The 24,827-nt window shown below is 35.6% G+C and overlaps 2 protein-coding genes across 2 annotated transcripts; one reads left to right on the top strand and one right to left on the bottom strand.

Annotated features, from left to right (window-relative positions):
- Positions 1-325: 325 nt before the first annotated feature.
- Positions 326-8,264, top strand: LOC128031050 (nicotinamide/nicotinic acid mononucleotide adenylyltransferase 2-like). Its single transcript, XM_052619267.1, has 11 exons — positions 326-545; positions 2,805-2,893; positions 3,711-3,778; positions 3,902-3,980; positions 4,070-4,187; positions 4,269-4,349; positions 5,249-5,293; positions 5,667-5,743; positions 7,156-7,257; positions 7,422-7,489; positions 7,565-8,264. The coding sequence occupies exons 1-11, from the start codon at positions 461-463 to the stop codon at positions 7,665-7,667; spliced, it is 915 nt and encodes a 304-aa protein (XP_052475227.1). The 5' UTR covers positions 326-460; the 3' UTR covers positions 7,668-8,264.
- Positions 8,265-9,722: 1,458 nt separating this feature from the next.
- lamc2 (laminin, gamma 2) lies at positions 9,723-21,964 on the bottom strand. The gene is made up of 22 exons (XM_052619225.1): positions 21,702-21,964; positions 18,966-19,142; positions 17,979-18,102; positions 17,745-17,887; positions 17,526-17,657; positions 17,239-17,428; positions 16,901-17,013; positions 16,580-16,795; positions 16,314-16,490; positions 15,834-16,067; positions 15,591-15,727; positions 14,684-14,840; positions 14,389-14,594; positions 14,194-14,273; positions 13,616-13,753; positions 13,346-13,490; positions 13,015-13,164; positions 12,671-12,785; positions 11,428-11,624; positions 11,057-11,215; positions 10,854-10,953; positions 9,723-10,284 (listed from the first exon to the last, which is right to left on the bottom strand). The coding sequence occupies exons 1-22, from the start codon at positions 21,775-21,777 to the stop codon at positions 10,031-10,033; spliced, it is 3,420 nt and encodes a 1,139-aa protein (XP_052475185.1). The 5' UTR covers positions 21,778-21,964; the 3' UTR covers positions 9,723-10,030.
- Positions 21,965-24,827: the final 2,863 nt, after the last annotated feature.

Below are 24,827 nucleotides of genomic sequence, written 5' to 3'. Positions count from 1 at the left end.
GATTGTTTTTGTTTCTTGCAATTGGATCCATTTTTTGTTTTTGACAATTAATTTAATTGTGCATAAATCTATAAATATATCAATTGTACATTATATATATTATATATACATTATATGTTATATGTAATTTTAAAAAATGCATTTTTTGCAGTCATTTTATTTATTTTCCGAACTGTCATATGATCTTTTGATATCTGAAAATGTTTGTCATGCTCTAAGATAACAACTGAAATAAGAAGCACTAAAAGAATCGGAAACGTTAAGAGAAAACAGTCATAAAGATGAATCGGAACTGAAAGCCATGTTCCTTTAAGTGCGCAGGATCAGATCACGGTGACGCTCTGCCTCTCGCGCCTGCCGCAGCCCAATGAGCCTCGCCTCTTACTGCAGTCTCACAACAAAACAAAAGGCCTTAAAATCCGCGACATATGTTAAGAAACGATAGACCAGCGCAACCAAAATGACGGAGACCACTAAAACACATGTCATTTTGCTGTCATGTGGAAGTTTCAACCCCATCACGAAGGGACACATTCATATGTTCGGTGAGTATTGCGCCTATTCTGGATGGAGTTGACGCGCGAGCTGATTTTTAATCCAGCCATGTGTATGTAAAGGGATTCATGGTGACAGTGATGATTTCAGACATTGTGATGTGACGCTTGATGATCGATTAGATGTTTCTGTAATAAATTCTTAGTGACGTTCGCTGTCCAAAGCGGAGGTGCTGAAATGGGCGACAGCCTCAAAAACCCGAACAATCAAATCGCTTCTAGGTTCAGATGATGGTGCTGCGCAGCCGCATTTTTAGCAAAGAAATCTTTATATTCATCCACTATTTTGCGGACGCAAGCAATATAAAATTATGATTTATGATATTTCAACAAACGTAATTAATCATGACTTCTGCGAATGATACTCGGGCATGCTAGAGTGCTTATGTGAAGACAAATAACAATCAGCACTGTACATTTAACATAATATGATATGAATATGCATGTTGAAAGTCCAAGAGACTTTAATATAGACCGACCTTCTTGGGGCATCTAAGGAGCTTTTGATATTAATTTAGACCTATGGCAAGTTAAATATATTTAAGTTTAGTTTTAATTGATGCATTTAAATATGTTTGCATCCTTTTAACTTCTCAAAATAAATTGTCATGTCTACTTGATTTTCCAGAGATTCAACTTGACTTTCTTCGTTTTAATAGGCTAAAGTGGTTGAGAGTGTAAGGAATGTATCGCTTTTAGTTTCAGTCATTAAACAGTCAATAGAACATTCAATTCAATTTTCAATTCAGGATGAATGTTTTATACCACAAGAAAATATATTGAACAAATATATGTGAAAGCATGAAAACCAGTATATATATATATATATATATATATATATATATATATATATATATATATATATATATATATATATATATATATATATTTAATTAAAATGATCAGGACAGAAAGTCACTGCTCCATAAACATGTATGACCAAAACAAATTAAAACCAAAAGACTTTTAATGAGGTAAAAGTGATAAGTAATAAGGTAGTAACTGTGTAGTGAAACAAGACCACATAAATGATTATGCTCTAATGTTCCATTTGGGGAGCCCAGGAGTATTTATCAGAAATAATTAGCTTAATACTTCATGACTTGATTTATCCTCCAATAAATACTGATATGTGACCCATGTTTTAGGTGTAAACATGAATAAATGCAATGAATTTTCACAAGTTGTTTCACAATGTTCTTTCTCTCAGTACACTACTGTCTGATGTTTATTTTGATTTGTTTCATTGTGCTTTATATAATGACAGAATATTGACAGAATGTTAAGAATTCAAAACTTTGCCTATGGGTTTGATTAAGTCAGAGGAACATGACAAATATGTATATATTTATATATATTTGTGTATATATAAAAAACTATTTAAGTAAATCTCCAAAGGACACATGGGTTTAAGCTTGGATGTTTGCACTGAAATATGCATTTATACTGTATGTGATAGAAACTTAAGAGTGCATGTGGGAAAGGAAGAGACATTCAGAGAGAGAGAGAGAGATTTCTTCCGTCGGCTCGTCCATCTCCACATTTCAATGTGCCAATAAATATAGAAGGGGAACAGAACTTAGGAGCTTTGTAGTTTCCTTAATTCAGTTACTGCAGCTGTATTTCTCAGAGCATAAGCAAGAAGAGGAGTACCACCACAGTTCGATCAATACATTTCCACTGTTTTTCCTTTGAAGCAAAAGCATCTGCGTGTTCATGACCTAATTTTTAAGCCTTATTCTATTGCATGCCTTTGCATATCTTGAGGTACAAAAATAAAAAAGGGGTTTATAGCTTATTCTGAGCAATGCTTCTGACGGAGAATATGATTTAAAAAATATGTTTGATTCCTAGCATTTTATTTATTAAGCATTGAATATTTTGGTTTCTGTAGCCTCTGCTTTTCGATATGGCCTCATTTTTTCTTTCTTTGTAGTTTGTTTTGCACACAAGAGATATTTTCTTAGGAGATTTGTTCAGATTATTTCATTTTATGTCTCCCCCAGCAGGAGATCTTGTTTCTGACATTCACTATATTCAATATTTTCATGGGGCTGGGGGTGTGAGGTTAAATTAGACAGAAGAATACATTAAAACAGAGGTGCTGTTCTCACATAAAAGTTGTTTCATTTTTTTATGTCTCTAAGAGAATTGCTTTCATCCAGTCTACGTTTATAACATGGCATATAGTGTGTAACAGACAACAAAAAACTGCTCATGAGATAACAAGGTAACCTGTTTGGTTTGCAGAAAAAGCCAGAGAGTACCTACACAAGACTGGACGATTCATTGTGATTGGGGGTATCATCTCACCTGTACATGATTCCTATGGCAAACCGGTAAGAAAATCTGTTCGTTTTAAGGTCTAAAGTTGTTCTACTATTGTATATTTAAGCAATGACTACATGCTAGATGTAATTTCCAAGAAAGAGAGTGCTATTGATTTTTTATTTGTAGATAATCACATCTGTATCGATTTTGAGGCCAATGCTGTGTGTAGAATTGCAGTTCAGTAACTTACATTTTTAGATACATTACCAGTTGCTTTGCCTATTTTTGTTTTGCCATATGACACAGCTCCAACGAAAGCCAATGCACAACCGTTGCGCATCTTATTGGTGTTCCTGAATGAATCAGTGTTTTTTGAACGAACTGTTTTAGGAAACGATCCAGTAACTTGCTTATAAAAAACACTTATTTTGTTCTTAAATAGGGGGGGGGGGGTAATAATTCGGCAGGGGGTCAAAATTGGGCACAACACCGGTTTTAATGTGAATTATACAAATCATCTCTAAAATTTTCAACAGAACCCTGAATTAAAAAGAACAGTGGCCTAGTTTTCTTCTCTCTTAGCAACAAAATATGAATAATAAATGCTTTAGAAAGAAGGATTCAGTCATTCCAACTAAAACCCTTTGTGATAGGAGAGGTATAACACGTGTGGAAGAAACTATTTTAGAAATCATTGTTTTGAACCCTGATTATCTAATAAAAGCAAATGTTTGAAATGGCTATTCTGTTGATCAGATAGGTTCTCCTTCTTTTGACAAGCAGATATAAACCAAAGAATATTGTTTGAAGTTTAGATATTTTATTGGTAGGTGGATGTCTAGATGACTCACTTTTTCATGTTTTGATTTTTTTTTCCTTGTTTAGGGCCTTGTCTCAAGCAGACATCGTCTCACCATGTGTCAGCTGGCAGTTCAGTCTTCTGATTGGATCAGGTAACTGTCAATTAGACAGAATGTAGAATGATATGCAGCACTTAGCCTTGAGTTATACTGAAGATGGATATATATATTGTAGAATGGACATAACATGTTTGATGGGTTAATGGTCTTCTGCAGAGTGGATCCTTGGGAGAGCTATCAGGACACCTGGCAGACCACTTGTAGCGTTTTGGAGCATCACCGAGACCTAATGAAGGTTAGTCCAAAGTTTGGTCTGAATGCTACCAAATTTTTAATTATACTCAATCTTGGCTTGAATTAATAAACTGTATTGTTGTTCTGCAGAGAGTCACAGGATGCATTTTGTCCAACGTCAACACACCTTCCACAACCCCTGTGATTGGTCAGCCCCAAAATGGGACATCTCCTATTTATCAAAACACAGTCAACAAGTCTGTAGCTAGTGAGTGATTTTTAAATGTTCTGATGTTTATGTCTGGTGTTCTGGAGAACAGGCTTTTCATGATTGTCTCTTTTTATCCAGTTAAGCTTTGGGGAAAGATGAGCGAAAGTCTGGGTAAAATCTGCTGTGTTCGCCCACACATGGAACGTTATACCTTTGTTGGTAAGTTGGTATATTCATGTACAGTATGCAATACATATTAATTTTGTAACTGATTTGTCGAAAAGTCTGACAAACCCCCTGAAGACAGTCAAAAGCTATTGAAAACTATGGATGAAAAACAAAAAATGGTAATTGTAACTTGTAACACAATACTGAGTTTATATTTTGCCAAAAGAAAAATAAATAAACAACAAAAAAGCATGAATTGGCAGATAAAAGGTTGCAATTAATGTGTGTGTGTGTGTGTGTGTGTGTGTGTGTGCATCTTGCAATTCTAGAGATATGAAATCTCCGTTTATATCTTGCAATTCAAAAATTCTGAATTGTGAGATAAATATTCACAATTACCTTTTTAATTTTCTTTATTCCATAGAAGAAACATACTTTCATATTTCATTTAATTTTTACAGTGGCTGAAAAATTGCTTATAAATGCTAAACTGCATTTATTACATTACATGCAAATTAATTAATCACATTGATCACAATAAATCACATGTATAAATATTTGAAAAAAAGCCCCCAGATCATTCAAATCAGTTTATTTAATTTTTGTGTTCATTTTTTATTGCATTATTTTTAAGAATTAATCACTACAATGTAATGCGTTAAAATAACCACCCCAGACTCTCAGTCTTGTCATTTTAATGTCAAAATATCTATACATTTCAATCTGTGAAATACAAGTTGTAGAAAAAAAGGTCTTACATATATTGCACCGTGGCTGGCTTCATGTAGAAATCCCATAATTACATCTTAATATTTTGTATTATTCATACGCTTCACACAGGATATATGTATTCATTTTACATGACTCTGGTGATTTCCTTATGAGTCCGTTATCACTGTAACCTATCATGTCTTTGTTTTTTTTTTGTTTGTTTTTTTTGTTCTGAACAGATGAAAATGCCAACCTTGGTACTGCAATGCGCTACGAGGAAATCGGTGAGACGATGTGATTTTCCTGTGGCTTTTGGTTTTCAAATGAGTCCTTCCTTGTCACATTGAGTCGTCAGAAAATGCTAAGTTTGCCCAGGGACAGAAATAAATTCAATGTGTATTTCTCCTCAGGAAAATACAACATCAAATAAAACAAAGATAGAAAAATGACAAAACAGTAGAAATCTTTCTATAAGTTATGAATGTTGTGGTGTTTGTCTGTATACTGTGAAGAAGACATCCTCCTCATGGGAAAAATGTGACTTTTTAAATCTTATCAGAGCTGTTATGTTTACCCCCACAGCAAAGGAAAAGCATCTCATTACTGTGTCTTGTGTTGTTATGGTGTGATGTGTAACTGTGATTGTGGTTTGTTCAGAGTTGCGTATCCTGCTCCTTTGTGGCAGTGATCTCCTGGAATCTTTCTGCATCCCCGGCTTATGGAAAGAAAGTGATGTAAGATATAAATACTTCTTTCTTTCCCTGTGTTTCTTACTCCTAAATGGATAAATATTTAATAGAATATAGTATTCTAGCATGCAGTTTGTGTGTTCGCATAAATTAAGCAATATCTCAAGTAATCACATCCTTGTTAATATTGCTTTTATTCAACAGTTCAATAAACAGTAAGTTAAATTGTAGTTGTAGTTTTGCTCCACCAGTGAAAGGGTTCCAAATGAATAAAAAGCAGAATCATGCGTTGAGCATTTTCAGGCAACACAGTGTTATTTTGTTCTTGAAAGAATCGCCCGGAGCTGCCAGTTTGACAGTTTCAAATTATTATTAAACAGCAAGCATAAACTAAGTGTCTGAATTCACTCACTCATTTTCTTTCACTCCTTCAAGTGAACTGTATTAGTGGCCTAAAAGGGGGCAATTTCGGATTCAGTCTTGATCAATCTGTGTTTTTGAACAAATTTCTTAAGTGAATTGATGAATTCGGAGTAGCATACTACTTGTAGTAATTCTGCCATAGAAAGATTAGTAGTATAATGTTAGCATGCGGTTTGAATCATTTGAGTCAAGATATTTGTCACTTGTCTCCACCTACTGGTGGTACAATATAAACTGCCTAAAGAATCCCTGATTATTTCCACAGTACTAAACAGTGTTTTTTAGTATCATCGAGATACTCTTTTGGTTTTTTAGGTAAGGTTTTTGCACACTGAATCTGAAACTTTCGCATGGGTTTTTCTTTTTTTTTTTTTTCATATTCACCTTTCTTTCCTATCAAAATGCATGCTACGGATCTGAAAACACAAAAAAACGAAACTTATCCGAATTTTGTTTTGATGGACAAAAGTTTCGGTAAACATGATTGACACAACGTGAGGTTGTATTTATTTTGCAGACTCCTGAGAGATACATGTTTTTCAGATTTTTCAATATATATTTCAGACTCAAATATAAACTAAAGTGTTCAAAGAGCTTTAGTTTATATATTTTATATTTTCTGTTTAATTATTGTTAATTTTATGTTTAAGTTATTGTGTTTTGTAGTTTTTGTTGTCTAGTCATTTTTATTAATGTTTCTTAAAATGTCTATACAGTTTTTATTCATTTTATTTTAGCTTTAGTTTGAGTTATATTAATATATATGGCTATACTATTGTAATAATGTTTGTATAAAATGATAAATATAATGTGACAGTCATTAAAATTTGATGCAAGGTATGGATTAAAGAAATTAAAATCAACTTGAGACTTTACAAATACTTTTTGTTTTTCATAATATGATGAATTTTACAAAATTGAGACCAAGGACATATTAATAAAGAAAAGAATATCAGTTTTGATTGATCAGTTACTAACAATGCATCTTTAGCATGTGTTGTTAATCTAAGTTTGTGATTATTATATTCTTCTAGATGGAAGTGATTGTGGGGGATTTTGGGATAGTGGTGGTTCCTCGGGATGGAGTTGACACAGAAAGGATAATGAACCATTCATCAGTGCTCCGCAAGCATAAGGTATTATTTGTGGTATAACCTTTCAGCTATGCTTCTGTAGTTATTATTATTTGCAACTAAAACATGTTTCACAGCAATAGGTTTTAATACACAGAAAATGCATGCCGTGTAGAGTGTATTTGCTGTTTTGTGATGTTAATACTGCTTCGGTTGTCCTCTCACAGGACAGTATAATTGTGGTAAAGGATGAAATCGATCACCCGATGTCAGTCGTCAGTTCCACCAAGAGCAGGTGCGTGTCCCCGCTGTCTCCGCATAATTCATCTCTCCGTTCTGCACAATAACCTTCTGCTTTTCTCCTCCCCAGACTGGCTCTTCAGCACGGTGACGGTCACGTGGTGGAATACCTGAGCCAGCCCGTCATCGACTACATCCTGCAGAGTCAGCTCTACATCAATGCCTCTGGATAGGATGGGGAAGTCCACTTCCGAGCCGTCAGTCATCCCTGTCTGTCTCTCTGTGTGTAATCTAGAGTATAATCCTCCTGTGCTACCACTGCTTTTCCATGTAGAGGAGCATTAATCTGTCCTCCCCTCTTACCCGTGTCTCATTGGGATGTACAGCACTGTGCCTGAGGGATCTGCTCCACCAATCAGCTTTAAGGGACTGGGTGGGCTTAGGTGCCCAATAGGAGGAAGAGGAGAAAGCCTCGATACCACTATGACAGAAAAAGAGTGTTTTTGATTGAATTAGATAATTCATTGCCTGCTATAATGTCAGTCTTTGCTGTTGATTTAATACTCTCTGTACTTGTAGTTGCATGCCTAAAGGTTTTCTTTCAGCGCATGAGTGTTTAAAACACCATGTAGACCGTAGTCTGTGGTTACAGTGTTTGCAAAAAAAACTGTGCTTTGACTCATCTCATCTTTAAATACATTTTCTACTCATCCTTCAACTGTATGTACAGAGATCATCTCATATACTGTATTATGGCTCAATGTTTTGTCTTCAATGTGCATTCACGTATACGTGGAGTATTTGCTTGCACATTAAAGAATGCGATTTCATTTCCTTTGCTTTCGTGCACATTTACTTCTCACAGAGCTCCTTTGCTTAACATTAACTTGCTAGCATGCCACGGATGTGGTGTCTAGTAAAGCCAGTCACTGCCTGTGCATCAAACCATTCGTTTCAGGATGAGATTCCTTGCACTTTGTTTTGTGAGATCGTTCGAGCTTTCTGTTCAGACAAGGACAAAAAAAAATTATATGCTTTTTAATTATAGCTACTTTTTTTTAAAGCCGTTTGATGGTTGGAACATTATTATTTGAGCTGCTGCACATCTAACACAACCTTTATAAAGGAATCAACGTTTATTTGATCTGAGCAATAACAGGTTCAGCGAATTCTGTAAATTGTGCATAAATGATTTTGAGCGGCTTTGCGAGTTTATGGGAGGCTCCGGCTTTATGATATGAAGAAGAATTCTATATATTACTGTGATTATTGTTTTACATATGATAATGCTTTATAAGTCTCCGGTAAAACATGATGATTCATTTTAAACCAGAGACTCTTTAAAGTAAAAGCCAGAATTTGAATCTTTAAATATGTAAAGCCTATGAAAATACTGAGACTGTAACTTTATTAGACATTCCTTGTGTAACCACTTCATACCCAGCGTTTACTTTACTGTACCTCATATGCTGATGGTTATGTTCGTTAATGACACAGACATTTAAGGAGAAATATAATACCCCCATTTCATATTTTGAAATGATTATATTTCTCAAATAAACAGAGAATTATTAAACACACACTGATACCTCACTGTTTGTTTAGCAACATAAATGCATGAATTTTGTTTTCATTTTCATTGAGCAGTAACCATAGCAACTGGTATACGAGGAATCACTAGAAGATGTAATTCTCTCTCAATGTTAATTCATTTAACAATAGTGGGAAACACAACACAAATGATATATTTTTTCATGCTGTATTTTTCTGTAGCTCTACAATCTTCATCGCTTCCTTGCATTCTTCACGCCTTCATTCAAAATCATGAGCAACAAAAATAGATATTGTTGATGATAGTTTGTTTCTTGTATTTTTATTGTCCTCTTGCTTTTAAATTGATTATTAAGATAAATCTCCTTGTATGCATAAAAAACACCATATACGATTATAAGGTTCTGTTTTTAGGATGCTAAAACTGTAGATTTTAATTAGAGATCTTCAATATTAGAATTTTTTTAGTTGGTTGTGTATGGTGTAAAGCACGTATAAGTGTGTTTGCATAATGTCTAATATTCATTTCTACTTTATAGTGGCCGTACGATAAGCATTCAAAAACAGAAAAAGTATGTTGCCATGACAATAACTTGTGTCCTTGATGACAACACTGAATTTAATAAAACAAAACAACAAGAATGAAAAAAAAAAGATTGGAAATTGTTAGTTTGTGCATTTCTTTCATGACTGAAAGTATTTTTTTTACTAGATGCTGAAGCAGACGGAGAAACAACTGGATGTTACTTCTTATCTAGAACAATTCCAGATATTGTATATAATTATTTATTAATCACCCAAAACAAAATGTCTTTGGCAATCATGCAAAACAGAAATATCATTTACAACATTCCAAACTTCACAGTAATCATTTTCAAAATTAGAAAAACAAATTAAACTGAAAAAATAAATACTATAAAATTATCTCGCACAATACACAATCATGTTATGACAATAAAAACTGTTTATTTAAAACATAGGGTCAGTAAGTTCATAGATTAAACTATGTAACATTGTGATGTAGCCCTGCTGTAACCTAAAGCCTTTAAGGCCTTTCGATAGGTGGTATGTTGTAACAGCCATTAGGAATGCTTTTACGGATCTCCTCTAAGTTGGCAATGTCAGCCAGGATGGTGTCAATGTCAGTGATCATGCCTGCAATGGTAGCTCTCTGCTGGGCTTCCTTCTCCTCCAGCTCCCTGAGTCTGGGCTTCAGCTCCTTCTCCACGCGACTGCGGCTTTTAGTGATGGCGTCCTCTAGCTCGGCCAGTCGTGTGTCGTCAACTGTCCCGGGAGTTCCTGAAAAACAGTATTACAGTCATGGTGAAGCCTTGCTCGGCGCTGGGATAAAAATTTGCATATGAAAATATATTTAGCAACAAATAATATTTATTAGTTCTGCTTCCGACATGCGATTATCATAGTTACATTTTATAGAAAAGTTTTACATTCTCTGACAAAGTTGGTCACACTTTTATTACTAAATGTACTGTATATTACTAAAATAAGCTATTAAAAATTGTTTTTGTTAACTGAAATAAATCTACACTAAAATATATTAAAAAAATAAATAAATAAATAAATCAATTATTGGTGCCTAGGCTGAAATAAAATAAGTTGAAGTTAAAGTACTAAAATTACTAAAACTAAAGTAAAAATAAAATTAAAGATAAATAGAAAATTAACAAAAAACTAAAATTACAAAAGCACAACAAAATTACTAAACAAAAACAAAACAAGAAAACACACTGAACAAAAACTATTTTAAAATATTTATACTATAATAGTATATAAACAATACAAAAACACAGTTTCACATTGCACTTGACTGTATGTTTAGCATGAGGTGAATTATTGCTATAACTCACCTATTGAGCTCATAATATCAGTGATTGTCTTTAAAGTATCACTAACAGCATCCCTGGCATTCTTTGCATTTTCAAGTGCCCCAGTGGACTCCAAGACAGCCTGATTTAAACAACAAAGAAAAGAAAATGTAACATATATCCCCACATTACATGTGATTTCAAATATCTTTCTCAAATAGTTTTATGTAAGCAGACATTCTTACATTCTTTGCTTGAGTTATCTGTGCTTTTGCCTGGTTTTTCTCTTCATTCAGTTTGTCTCTAGTTACAGATGCCTCTGTCATCAGTCCATCCACATCCTTTTTCAGTTTTGTGGCAGCTTGCAAAATATCCAAAGAGGGCGGAAGATTATCTGACATTCCCTGTGGAGACACACACAAGAACCCTGTGAGCACATTCAAAACTTTCTGTATACGACTCAAATAGACCTGCTCAATTGGGGTCATTTAGTACAGCTAGGGAGAGACACTGTGAGAAGCTGAACTGCTCTATCTGTGAAATCTTAATGGCACTGGCACGAATACTGTTTTTACATAATAAATGGATGAGCACTCAAGGTAACAGGTCGTCATACCTCCAGTTTGTTTGCAGTGCTTTTAAGAGTGTTGATAGTATCCTGAGCATCATTGAAGTGAGCAGACATTGCATCCAGAATGTCCTGAGTCTTAACGTTGTCAGCTTTGGCCTTCTGGATGGTGGCATTGATGGCAGGAAGTTTTCGAATAGCGGCATCTGCCAGATCCTTATTACCACTGATCTGGTCATCAAATCCTGAATAAAGACACAACAGAGAAATGCATATTTTTTATAGATAAGGTTAATTGTGTTGGATAGTTTAAATAATTACAGGACATTATCTGGAGATATATACACTACTGCTTAAAAGGTCAGGTAGGTAAGATTTTTTTATTATTAATACTTTTATTCAGAAAGGATGCATTAAAATGATCAAAAGCAAATGTAAAAGACATTTATTACAATACAAAATATTTCTATTTCTAATCACTGCTGTTTTTTTTATCTTTCTATTCATCTGAGAATTCTGAAAAATGTATCACGTCTATTTTTAAAACTGATTACGAAAAATCATGTGACACTGAAGACTGGAGTAATGGGTACTAAAAACTCAGCATCGCTATCACAGAAAAAAATTATATTTCAAATATTTTTCAATCAAACACAGTTATTCTAATAATAACAGGGACTGCAGATGAAATTATCTTTTTTTAAAGATATGTTTATTGGGATACATAAATTACAATACATAAAATGATGTAATATGGTTTGGATGAAAGTTCATTTAACAATTTTCAGTCTGTCTCAAAGTTATCATTTTTGTCAAAGCTTTTAGAAAAAGTTGTTACAACTGATCACATTCTTAAATACAGCTAATTTATTAGAACCTTTTCAATCTGGGTTCACTACTTATCACAGTATGGAGTCTGCTTTGCTTAAAGTGCTCAATGATATTTTAGTGGCGGTTGATTTTACTGGATCTTACAGCTGCCTTTGATACCATGGATCATAAGTTCTTTTTTGTCGTTTAGAACATCAGATTGGTATCAGGGGCACAGCCTTACAATGGTTTAGCTCATATCTCAAAGGTCTTTTTCTGTAGAGCTAGGCAAGTTTTCCTCATCATCTGCCCCAATTATTAGTGGAGTACCTCAAGGCTCTATTCTGGGGCCGCTTCTTTTTAACTTATATATGCGCCCTTTGGGGGATATTATCATGAAGCACAATGTCTCTTTTCATTTATCAACTGAAGTGCATGCATAATATTTAATAGCTTATAGAAGTCTAGTGTTCATCTTTACCTTTGAGTGTCTCAAGTGTCTTATCCAGGCTACCTATGTTGTTGGCAAAGATTTCCAGAGATTTATTTTGAACTGCTTCTGCTGCATTTGCCCTGGCAAAAAGTTTGTCTTGAACCTTAAATCAAGTTAAAACAATTGTTAATTTTCCCGTCAACCCATGAACAGTCATTAAAGGTCAATCTATGCACAGAGATATATAAGCATTGTTGCCAATTTTAGATTTTTTCTTATCGACATAACATCAAGCTCATTTTCAGTCATTACATCATTACACATATTTCACATATTGTTCTTTGAAATGATTGGTTTCTGAACCATCTACACTGTCAGGAATGTAGGTTTACCTGTTGGAAGCTCTTGGCCTTATCAAACAGTTCGGCTGTCTCTTTCTGCTCATTGAGCAAATACTGCTGAAAGTCCTGGTACTGTGATAAATTCCCCTCCACCATGCCCTTCAGACTGTTGAACTTGGAAACCACACCAGCAATGTCCTTCTGCAGAAACAGAACGATAATAGTACACATTGTTCTGTTTTATGGTGTATCTTTGGAGACATGATCAGCAAACATATTGTAGACGTGAATGGGGATTCAAACAAAGACTTGAATCTCCTGTATTCCCCTATTTTTACTAAAACTCTTCTACAAAAATATATATTTCATTAAGACGGACTACCGTCAGAGGCTTTGGAAGTGTCTTCTCCAGGTCAGATAACTGTTTGAGTGTGTTCTGAGCCACTCCGCTCTCCTTTCCAGCCGTTTCAGTCAGTTGAATGGCCTTCCTATCCATGTCAAGCACTTTAGTTACATCGGCTTCATACCTGAAAACAACATCATTAGAAACTAAGGTCAGTCTTTATCTCTGCACAACAAAGGTAAACACTTGGAGAACATTATCTGGTTTAACAGTGTTTCTAATACAAAAGTTAAGCTATGTCCAACTTACTGTCTTTTGAGGTCTCTGAGCTCGTCTTTGACATTATTTTCTCGGTTGATGACACCACGAATGAGGTTTAGGGCTTTCTTAGATTCTTCTAGAGAATCATCTGCAATGGTCTCCACTGTCACTGCCTCACCTTGGTGCCTGGCAAGAAAACACCCTTCAGTCAGTCAAATATTTTTGACCTGCACAACAAGATATGTACTGTGGAAGTCTAGTCAGTGGTTAAAGGCATATTTCTAATGCAATGGTTCTAATCTTTTTTCCATGGACAGCAAGGGAAAAAATATTCTAAATGCAAATACGGCAACAAATGTAATGCAAATAATAAACATGCATAGATATCATAGCAATTTTTTATTTTATTTTGTACAGTAAAAATGTCTTCATACCGATGTCCCCTATTAAGTCTGGGTTGGGAAGCAAAAAAGTTTCAGAGCCACCAGATATTCATGTGAAACTGTAGGAAAACTATTAGAGCTTTTTCTGAATAAGCAACTGCTTTATTAATGCACATGCAGTTATGGATCTCAACATGTGTTGTTTTTGCTGTTTGCGGCATTTGAGAATAACACACGACTTACTGCTCAGCAAGATCAGCAGCTCTCTGAACCAAATCAGACAGAGTGTCAGCGCCTGGCAGCGCATCACCTGAGGGAAACTCCTGAAATAGACATACAGGGAATAAGGGAGATGCTGAGAATTTTTATTAACGCTCTATGTGACAGTTAATCTGTAGATCACATTCAAACACCCATATAAAACGATGAAATACTCACGGCCTGTTGGATGTCCCGTTTGGCCTGTTGCAGTTTTAACCTGATCTCACTGATGAGTTCACGGATTTCTGAAACTTCTGTTCTGTACTGCTGATCCTTGTTTCTGATCCCATCCACTGTTGTCAACAAAGCCTCCATTTTTCTGTCCTCTCTCAGCTGGGATCGGCTAATGCTCACCAGTTTATCTTGAAGCTGTTTCTCTGTATCTATTTGGTATAAAAAGCCAGTGTTAAAAACGGACAATAAATGAACTAAAAACAATAAATTAAACAAGACAAATAAAGGATTTTCATACTTGTGAGCTCATTTGCTCTGATTTGCAGGCTTTGCACCATGACCTCTGCGGCACTAATAGCCCGTTCCATCTGAGCATCGTTGACTGGAGCATCATCACCTCCAATTCCTTTAAATAAATCCTCCATGTCTTGCAGCTGTCTTGTGTAAACCTCTATCTAAAAAGGGAAAAAAGCCCACAATGTTCATCATTTATTTACCATCATCACCATTTATTCATATAACTCTACTTCAAACAGGTGTGCATGGACTGGATCCAACGCTACAGTAAATGACTCTAGTAAATCCAATCATTTTTCCCCTTGAGTGAGCAGGCTTTTGTAAATGCACTAGAGTTAACAGCAGTGGGATTTTGTGCATGCTGGTTCCTGGGCAAACAGCACATTAAATTCCACCCACACAGACAGTGTTCAAGATCAGACGGTTACATCACTCTCCAGATAATAAACAATCCTCAAATCCAGCAGGACTCACTCATTTTTTCTTTCACACAGCGTAGAGAGTAAAGTGCTTATTTTGACATGATGATATTAACTGATTGTTATTTTCTCATGGTTAATATTTCAAAATTTTACAGTTTTTACTATATATATATATACTGTGTATATATATATATATATATATATATATATATATATATACATATATATATATATATATATATATATATATATATATACATATATATATATATATATATATATATACATATATATATATATATATATATATATATACATATATATATATATATATATATATATATATATATATATATATATATATATATACATATATATATATATATATATATATATATATATATATATATATATATATTTTTTTTTTTTTTATTTTTTATTTTTTAGTTTGTATTTCTTTATTTTGTTTTCAGTTCATTCTCTTACCTTGTTCTTAACTGGGTTGAAGCAGGAAGGACATGTTGATTTGTCACACTTGAGTCCATCATAACCTTCCTTACATTTGCACTGTCCTTTATCATTGCATGAATTTGACACAGAACCCTGTCGGTTGCAGTTACAAGCTACAGGGAGAACAAAGCAAAATGTAGGTGACCTGTCACTGTTAAGGATTACTTCACTAGTACAATGTTTTTTGTGGCTTTTGACAGTTAGAGTATTTTTCCATACCTTGACATGGCTCTGTGGGGTAACTGTGGTAGTATCCATCTTCACAGTTCTCACACTTGGGGCCGGTGCTGTGACTCAGGCACTTCCGACACTCCCCTGTTCGCCGGTCACAGTTGCCGACAGCGTTCTGGTCCACGTGGCCATAACATTGGCAAGGCTGGCACTGTCTGGGAGGGCCATACTCTCCCAGAGGGTCTCCATAGAAGCCGTCATCACAGATTTCGCAACGAGAGCCTTTCAAAAAATGTGTCATTAGTAAACAGTTAATTTAGAGTTCAATTTAAGGTAAAGTTCTTTAATGCGTGACTTTTCTAATTCAACTTATATAGTGCTTTTTGACAACGTACAGCTAGACAGACCCAACTATTTTTATTATATTGAAAAGCGACAGCTAGGAAATGAAACAAGTTTCTGAACATAACAACAGACTTTTCAATTTTGGGTGAACATTTACGTCAATGTTTCCTTCGTGTTCCTCACCTGTAGTCCCCTGGGAACAGCGAACACACATCACCTCCTGGCTTCCTGGAATAATATAGCAAGCCTCGCCCTCGGGACAAGGACACTTCTGGCAGGAGCTGGACTGTTGGCGGTTGACATAATAACCTCTAGGGCACATCTGCAGATTTGGTATCTCATCAGCTGAGTAACAGCCTCCTGTGAACACAACAAATCCACCTTCCTCAGCTCAGGCTTCTTTTTCGTAACCGAAATACCGACATTCATTAAACACCGAAAAAACAAACCTGTTTCTGGATCACAGGTTCCCCCCTGACAGGAGCAGGGATCACAGGGGCTCTGGGGGCCTTGGCCAGGGAAACGTCTCCGGTATCCAGTGGCACAGCGTTCACAAAACAGTCCATCATAGCCAGCAGGGCATCTGCACTTTTCTACCCAGACGGCAGGGGTGCCGGGACCCGGTTTAGCTGACACCAGAGAGACATCATCCAGATAACCACGTCCTGTTGTGAAAGCAGATATACAATTCTTTCATCCATATATATGCTTTCCACAATATATGCAGCTCAGTGATATACATTATCGGTGTGGAGAGATTAAAGACGTACCATTTTCACCAAATGTTCCTCTGATTTTAATGGCTGTAAGGTTGCTCAGGAGTGTTTGAAATTCTGTGGATGAGAGCTGTGGTTTCCATTTGCTGCCAGGCTGTTCGTCCAGTCTATGAAGAATAATATGCATTAAAAGACTTATTCTCAGCCTCAATCATAGACCTTTAAACAGGACAATCAAAGCATCTCTAAAATTGGCTGATATGGTACACATATATCATGCATCCCTAAAAATCTATAGACTTAAGCAGAGGCAGGAACCAGGGCAAGGTAAGCACCACTCGCACTTCTTCAGAAAACACAAAGATCTGGTTATTACCAATGACGCGACTCACTTGAATGTGTAGGTGATTTTCTTGCCACAGTTCACCACAGTTCTCAAATCTCCTAGTGAAGCAGACACCTTAAGACCTGCTCCTTCTAAGATAACATCAGAGATGGAAGGACGACGGACACCTCTGTCCAGACGCAGAGAGAAGTTGAGCGTCTGACCGTAGCTCAACGCCTGATTCCCCAGGTAAGATGCTGCATTAAACACAGATGCACAGCAGTCAAGGAAATGGCAATACATCACTGATGGTATATTACTGATATTAAGTAATAAAAAATGTAATCCACGTACCTGGAGCAAACAGATAAACAGGAAGGACCTCCTTAGAGATAACCTCAATGTCTTTGTGAGTAGGAGACCACCTGAACTGCACTTGTGAAGGTTTCACACCTTGAACAGTTGCGGCTCGCCAGCCCTCAGGTCCTGTGAGACGAGATAACAATTTGAATTAAACCAGCAACTAAAACCGAATGTGGTTTACTAAAATCAGAGATTACACATCAAGCTCACCGTTTTCAAAAGTCGAAGTGATGTTGTGAATGGAATATCCCCCAGCTGAGGAGCACACACTTGAGTGGCCATTGCAAAAGCAGGGCAGGCACTCCTCTGTGTTATACGTGAGACGGCCACTGTTACGTGACCGGCAGTGTAGCCTGCATGAGAAGAACATTGATTGAACCAAGTAATTGTACAGTTATACTGTAGTTAGATGTCGGTCAGAGATGCAAGGCTCACTGTTCTCACCTCAAAGGCTCACATCCACGGGCAGTGACTGGAGAGCCATCGTGACAGCGGTCACACTTGTCTCCATAAACTCCTTGTTTACAAGTACACCGCCCCTCATTGTTGCAGACTGGTCCTTGAGAACCTGTACAGAACAAAGTATACGCATTTTGTACAACTTTACGCAGATAATGCATATATAGAAGGGAAACAAAATTATTTGGAAACTATTAAATATACTATGTACTATATTATTAAATAAAAACTATTAAAACTGTATTTGTATTATATAACAAAACAAGTATCATTTATATTAAAGAAGATATAAACAAAATATTTCAATGAAATTGTTTTTTTAATTCAGTGAAATTCAATTTCCTATGAAAATAAGAATACTGTTTAAAATGAAGGTCAAAAGTCTTGGACACATTCTTGTTGTTAAACTTTGAGGAACATGTTCATATTTTATATGGTGAACTATACTGATAGTTATTCTGCTAAGACAACAGTGTGAAGAAACTGATTTCATACCACGAAAAATGACCTTGGGACCAATTGGTTAAAATAAATTAAAACGTTTTTTTTTTTAAGTTTCTCAGTTCTGAGAAAAGTCCTCTGGCGTCATTTGTTAGCAAATACTGCTCGATTTGATATTTTCCATCTAATATATTGGAGCTGAGACATTTTTAGACAAGGCAAGACAAGTTTGTCTGTAAAATCTCCCACTGTGCTTCTAGACCTTTTGTGTCAGAGAAACAAGTGAGAATCCTTAGAATTTTGTCAACTTCAAGTTTTGCAGAAGCTCTATATCATCATCTATTTAATAGTTGCTGAAGTGGATTTACTTATTTCAGCGTTAAAATTATCATGTGCAAAGGAATGTTAACACCCCCCCCCCCCCCCCCCCCAAAAAAAAGACAATTCTTTTCCTGTATGACTTGGAACATGAAAGGAAAGTCAATGCAATGTTTAGTAAAGAAAGAAAGACATCTTGGAGTAGCAGCTCACCTGCCGTGTTGCAGGTGCAGGGCACACAGTTGTCTCCTGCCCTCTGGTGGAAGTATCCTTCCTTACAGTTTTCACAGTGCCGCCCTTCGGTGTTTCCCTGGCAGTTTATACAGTAGAATCCCAGATGATCTTCTCTGCAGAATTGTGCCTGACCATGACATGAACAGGCGGAGGAGGCTGCAAGACAACATGTCAAGATAAGTTACTTAGTGCCAACTTTTTTTCTGTTCAAAGCAGGCACCCATTAAGATGTTTTGTGGTTAAGGAATCTGCTGAATAAGTAGACACTTTACAGTCTTCAAAAATATAGTATCACTGTAAATTGTCAAAGTTAACTGGCGCCAGTCAAGTTTTTAGTATTATTGCTGCGAGCAAGGGAAAGAAATATCCCTATAAAAGTTTTATACCTTACCTATTTTCCACAAATGCAGAAAATCACACCCCACCCTAAGCTATACTCACTCACTCTCCAAGATATTATATGGACAATTACTGAAACCCACAAATAATAAGCTACTGCAGAATACAATAAGAAAACCGCACATGTCTGGGGATCAAAAAGTATCTGAAAGACATCCATAGGTGGACATCTTTTCAATGGGAAGAAGAAATGCCCTCAGCTGTGTAAACACATTAGATCATGTAGGATTACCTGCAATAAAACAACCAAGTCCATGTTCAACCAGGCCCACAGTGTGCTGAACACACAGACGATTATGTATGTTAGATAATAGACAGGCTTTGTGAGTAGGACAAGCTCACTCTTGTAGGCAATTTATCGAAAAGGTATAATGAGGTAATATAAGTCAGCATGAACCAAACCTTATCCACTCAGAACACAGACATTCCATTCCTCCTAACGGGGCAACATCAGGGTCCCTCACAGGTGAGCAACACAGGCAGGCAGCAACAACAGCCTCTCAATGAGAGACAAAACTACCCAGCTGTTAGACAACAGTCATCTTTACAGGGCCCCAGGACAATTTTTTTTAAATTTTTAATTATTATTATTATTATTTTTTTTCAAAAAGTTTTTATTTTATATTTTAATATTAAAGTTTATGTTTATACATTTAGCAGACGCTTTTATCCAAAGCGACTTATAGTGCATTCATCTTCTGAGCTAATGTTTGAGCACTAACTCCTCCTAGAGCTAGAAGCTACAACCACTAAACTCAGTTCAGACCTTCAGACCGTTCTGACTCAGAGTGTTATACCTTTTCTAACTGATCTGCATCCGAAAACTGAAAAAATGCTGTCTTCGGAGGACGCATTCCAAGGTAGGAAGGCATCAAGGCACATCTGAATTCAATGTTAGCTTCAGTTGCTGTTTCCTGGGATGCCTTCATCTGGCCGATTTTTGAAGGCAGTAGAGATGAATCCATTGCTGATTTGGTTATCTCACAATCCTGTGCGTTCCATTCTGTGACAGTTAAGCCAAAAAATAAAGATGGCGTCTGAAGTTGCGGTCGGTGGTCAGTTTGTGTGTAAATGTATGTTTTTGATCAACGTTTTCCACTTTTTATGCAATTTCCATGAATAAATTAATATTGCAGTAATTAAAAATCCACTAGTAATCCTACCCCAAAGCTCTCTATATTTTGCTATAGTTCATTAAACCATTACTCCGCCTCAGAAGCCTGTCCAAAATCAGTTTCATGGGGTGCCTTCGTGCAAAAACACTGCCAGGGAGGCAGCAAGTCACCTTCCTAAGTTTTCTGATGCAGCCATGATTAAACATGATAGCAACATGCTAATCATGCTATAAACATGTTAACAACGTTCTAATCATGCTAGATGCATGATAGCAACATGCTAACAACAGGCTAACTGCTTAAAACATGTTAATCATGTAAAAAACATGTTAACAACATCAGCCTAATCTATCTATCTAAACTTTTTAAACTTCAAACTTTCAGGCTAGGCTTTCTCAAGCCAACCTCAGAGTTGGTTCTCAAGCTTTACTCATCTAGTTGTACATCACAACACTACATTATGAAGTAGCCTATTACGCTGGAATTGAAAATGCTTGTTAACACTGCCTCAATGGTGTTTCTAATAAAATGGCTATATATGATATCATTGAAGAATGGGAAAAAAAATATGAGCGTCTTTTTACTTGATAAGGAATCCTAACACAGAAAAAGCAGCAGGACGCGGGGCAACTGTATCATATTTTTACAAAGAATTGGGCTCTAATTAAATTTTCCTCCAACAAATTGCTACAACAAAAATACATTTAGAAAAATCCATCTTTCAGTTTGAATGAATTAAGTCATAAACATATCATATATAATAATTAAGGAATTTGAATTACTTAAGAATTTGGGCGGGTGTATTATTTTGGTTATCATTAGACTATTATGATCTGATTGTTATATGATGTTATATTTTGTTACACTGCAATTCACTGTACTCTGTAATTATAATCTATTGTAAATACAGATAAAGTGGGACACTTTTTTGTCACTAATGTTGTTTTAAAATATGATGCCAAATGGATTAGCCACTCAATACCATACCATGGTATACACTGTTCAATTTAAAACAGAGAAAAATATGAAGAAATGTTAAATACACAAACTTATTGTACTAGCTGTCTCACTTTCACACCTTAAAATAGCTTGCTTGGACTGAATCAGATATGGAAAAAAAAATAATAATAAAACTTGTACCAGCTGTCTGCAATCTCTGAATGTCTAAAAATGAATTAACAGGCAGTCAAACTTTACTTACATCTGACTGTTCCGTGAACTGAAGACCAGATGCAAACCGCGCAAAGAAAGATCCAACTGATCTTCATTTTCCGCATCCAAGAAACAAGATTTAATGCAAGGTTCTCTCTTTTATAATGTCTGTGGATATTAAGGATACTTGCGGTCCGTTAGTCCTGGGTGCGATGAGACGGACACCTGACGCTTCTGCCAGCTGATCCCTGCACGCGCACTTAAAAACTTCCCATCTGACAAGCGCGGGCACGTCAAGCTCCCTGTCTTAACTGTTCATTTACTCATGAGTGATTCACAGGGCATATGCGCCTGATAAGAAATGTCTCATGCCATTCCTCACATAAAGACGTGTTTGATTAAAACCCTATAACTTCAGCACCAGAACAATAAACCCATTGTTCATCACTGCTTCAGCTTATTTGGATCTGATATTAAAACTAGGATATTGATGCTTGAGACTGTGTGCAGGCCTAATAGACATAAGATCCATAGTAGTGTTATCAATAAAATTATACACTAAATATGAAACAGGCAAAAGAAGATAAACACATTTAAAAAAAAATTATATGCCATTAAAATGTCAAGTATAAAGTAGGCCTACTAAAAACGTTTAAATATATATAGAGAGAGTGAACAAAATATTAAAAATGACAAATGTAAAACAACAAAAAATAAAAACAATACAAGAATAGACTTTAATTTGGCAGCCAAAAGTTAAGTAGCCTAAAGTTGGTTCCAAATTGCTTATGCCAAAACTTTGTCCTCTTTAGAAATCTTAAAATATCTATTATTTAAATTATTATTATTGTTGTTAGGACATTACTTATTAGGAGTTGATCTCATGGCAAGAGAATGAGAGAATCACACCCAACTGAAGACCAATCCACCAAACCGCAGCCATAGAAATGGAGCAATCGCAAACAGTCTGAGATTGCAGTTTGCTGTAACGCACAATCATCTACAGGCATATTAAACAAGAATAAAATATCCACAATAATATAACATTGTATGTTAGGCCACAAAAACTTTCAGTACATCTTATTTAACTTATTTAGTACTTAGTGTTTGTGGTTTACAAATTGTATAATACTTGTTTTGACAATGAATCACGGTTGTGTTGAACTGTTTACACAAACACTGACTTAATGTGGCATTCATTTATATCCAATTTGGCATCTTTTTAGTTATATACAGTAGGCCCTATATTCAAAATTAGTTGTAAAGAAAAAAAACATTAGATCTTTGACCATTGCTTAGATATCAAAGCCACAGCTGTCATTAAAATACCGGCACAAACTGAACCGCACAGGAAGAGACACTATAGAACAGTCAAATATACTGGAGTCATAAAAAAATCCACGGCCTGAGGGCAATGAATTTTCTACTGTGTGCAACTGGCTACGCCCTGTCACGAACTCTCTGAGAGGAAAGGAAAGACGCTGGGCTGAGTCAGAGTTGTCTCAGCTACGCATTACCAAAACACACCCAAACATCCAGAGCCACACATCTTTATTGTCCACACCTTGTTCCTCACACAGACGCAGTGAGCCCCACCTAAACTCTGCAGGTAAACATGCTCCGGCCACAGAGAACAGCATAGGGCTGTGTGAAGCACACCCTGTCTACCTCTCGCAGGACGCTGCCAGCACCACACCCTCACACACACTTTAACCGGACAGGATAAGAAACACAGAGAGAAGATAGAGCAAGAGAGAGGAGTCTCATAAGCTCTCTCATAGATCACTGAGGACAATACAAATACAAATAATAACCTGCCTTTCAGTTATAGGCTACATCAAGAAAACACTGCAAATTTGATGTCCTCCATAGATTTTGTACTGATTGTACTGTATCGGAGAGCATATACATTTATGTCATTTAAAAATGTAACAATGTCACTGAATTAATATATAATGTGGCATCTTTGTAAAATATCACTTTATATTATTTAACATTCAGCACTGTCATTCTAAACAAAACATTTCACAAAAGAGGTTTGTTTTAAATGATAAAACTAGGCTACAGATATATAGAATAAAGAACAAACTTCATTCAAGCAGTCATTTTTTATAATAAAGATTTAAATCCAGTTGTGTGACTATAAAAGTTCTAATGAACTCATTTGGTTCGACTGAATCAAGGACTTGACTCTGCAGAGGATTGTTCCTTTAAATCTAGTCATCAGTCTGATAGATTTAGAGAAAACCCCTCTTTATTTCAGTTTTTTACAGTTATGACTGCCAGCATCTTAAAAGAGAGAGCCTTATGTTAAAGATGTAAATGACTTTTGGAAACTCTGTTATGGCCAAAACTGGCACAATGCTTTTCATTATGTGTCTAGTTCACATTTTGTACTTCCAGGCTTGTGGAGGAGAAAAACACATTTAATAAAGTGCAACCGCATATGATGATGGCCGCTGATTCATGGCAAAGTCTTACCAAATGTAGTTAGGAATGATATTGGTAATAGCGCTGATTTTGTATCAGATGAGCGAATAACACTGAAAACCTACTAATTCGGTGATGTGTCATTTCCTACACATCAATAAAGACACAGATAGGCCTACACATTACTGTTGAACTGCACTGCTATTATATGAACATGTTTAAATATGCTGTACACTAAAGACTTATGATCTGAAAAATAATTTTGACTTATTTGCAAATAATTGGTGCAATTATGCATTTAATTAATCTACTTTAAATAATCTTCGGCAGAGGATTTCAAACAGGGTCCAGGGAGCCATACAAGACCACAAGAGGGTGCTGTAGAAGGTTGTATTTGTATTTGAAGGAAGTCTCTTACTGCCAACACAGCAGCATTATTTTGATCAAAAATTCTGTAAAAATGTGAAATATAAAATATTTATATTTTAATATATTTCAAAATGTAATTTGTTCCTGTGACTGCTATTACTCCAGACTTCAGTGTCACATGATCCTTCAGAAATGATTCCAGTATGATTTGGTGCTCAAAAAAAAAAAAAATAAATAAATAAATAAAAAATAAATAAATATATATATATATATATATATATATATATATATATATATATTTTTTTTTTTTGTCAAGAAGTTGAGAACAGATACTTAATCTTTTGTGGATACCATGAAACCATCATTGCTTATTAAA

This window comes from Carassius gibelio, chromosome A2, assembly GCF_023724105.1.
Source record: "Carassius gibelio isolate Cgi1373 ecotype wild population from Czech Republic chromosome A2, carGib1.2-hapl.c, whole genome shotgun sequence".
NCBI classification, from domain to species: Eukaryota; Metazoa; Chordata; class Actinopteri; order Cypriniformes; family Cyprinidae; genus Carassius; species Carassius gibelio.
This window is presented reverse-complemented; position numbering and strand designations above follow the sequence as displayed.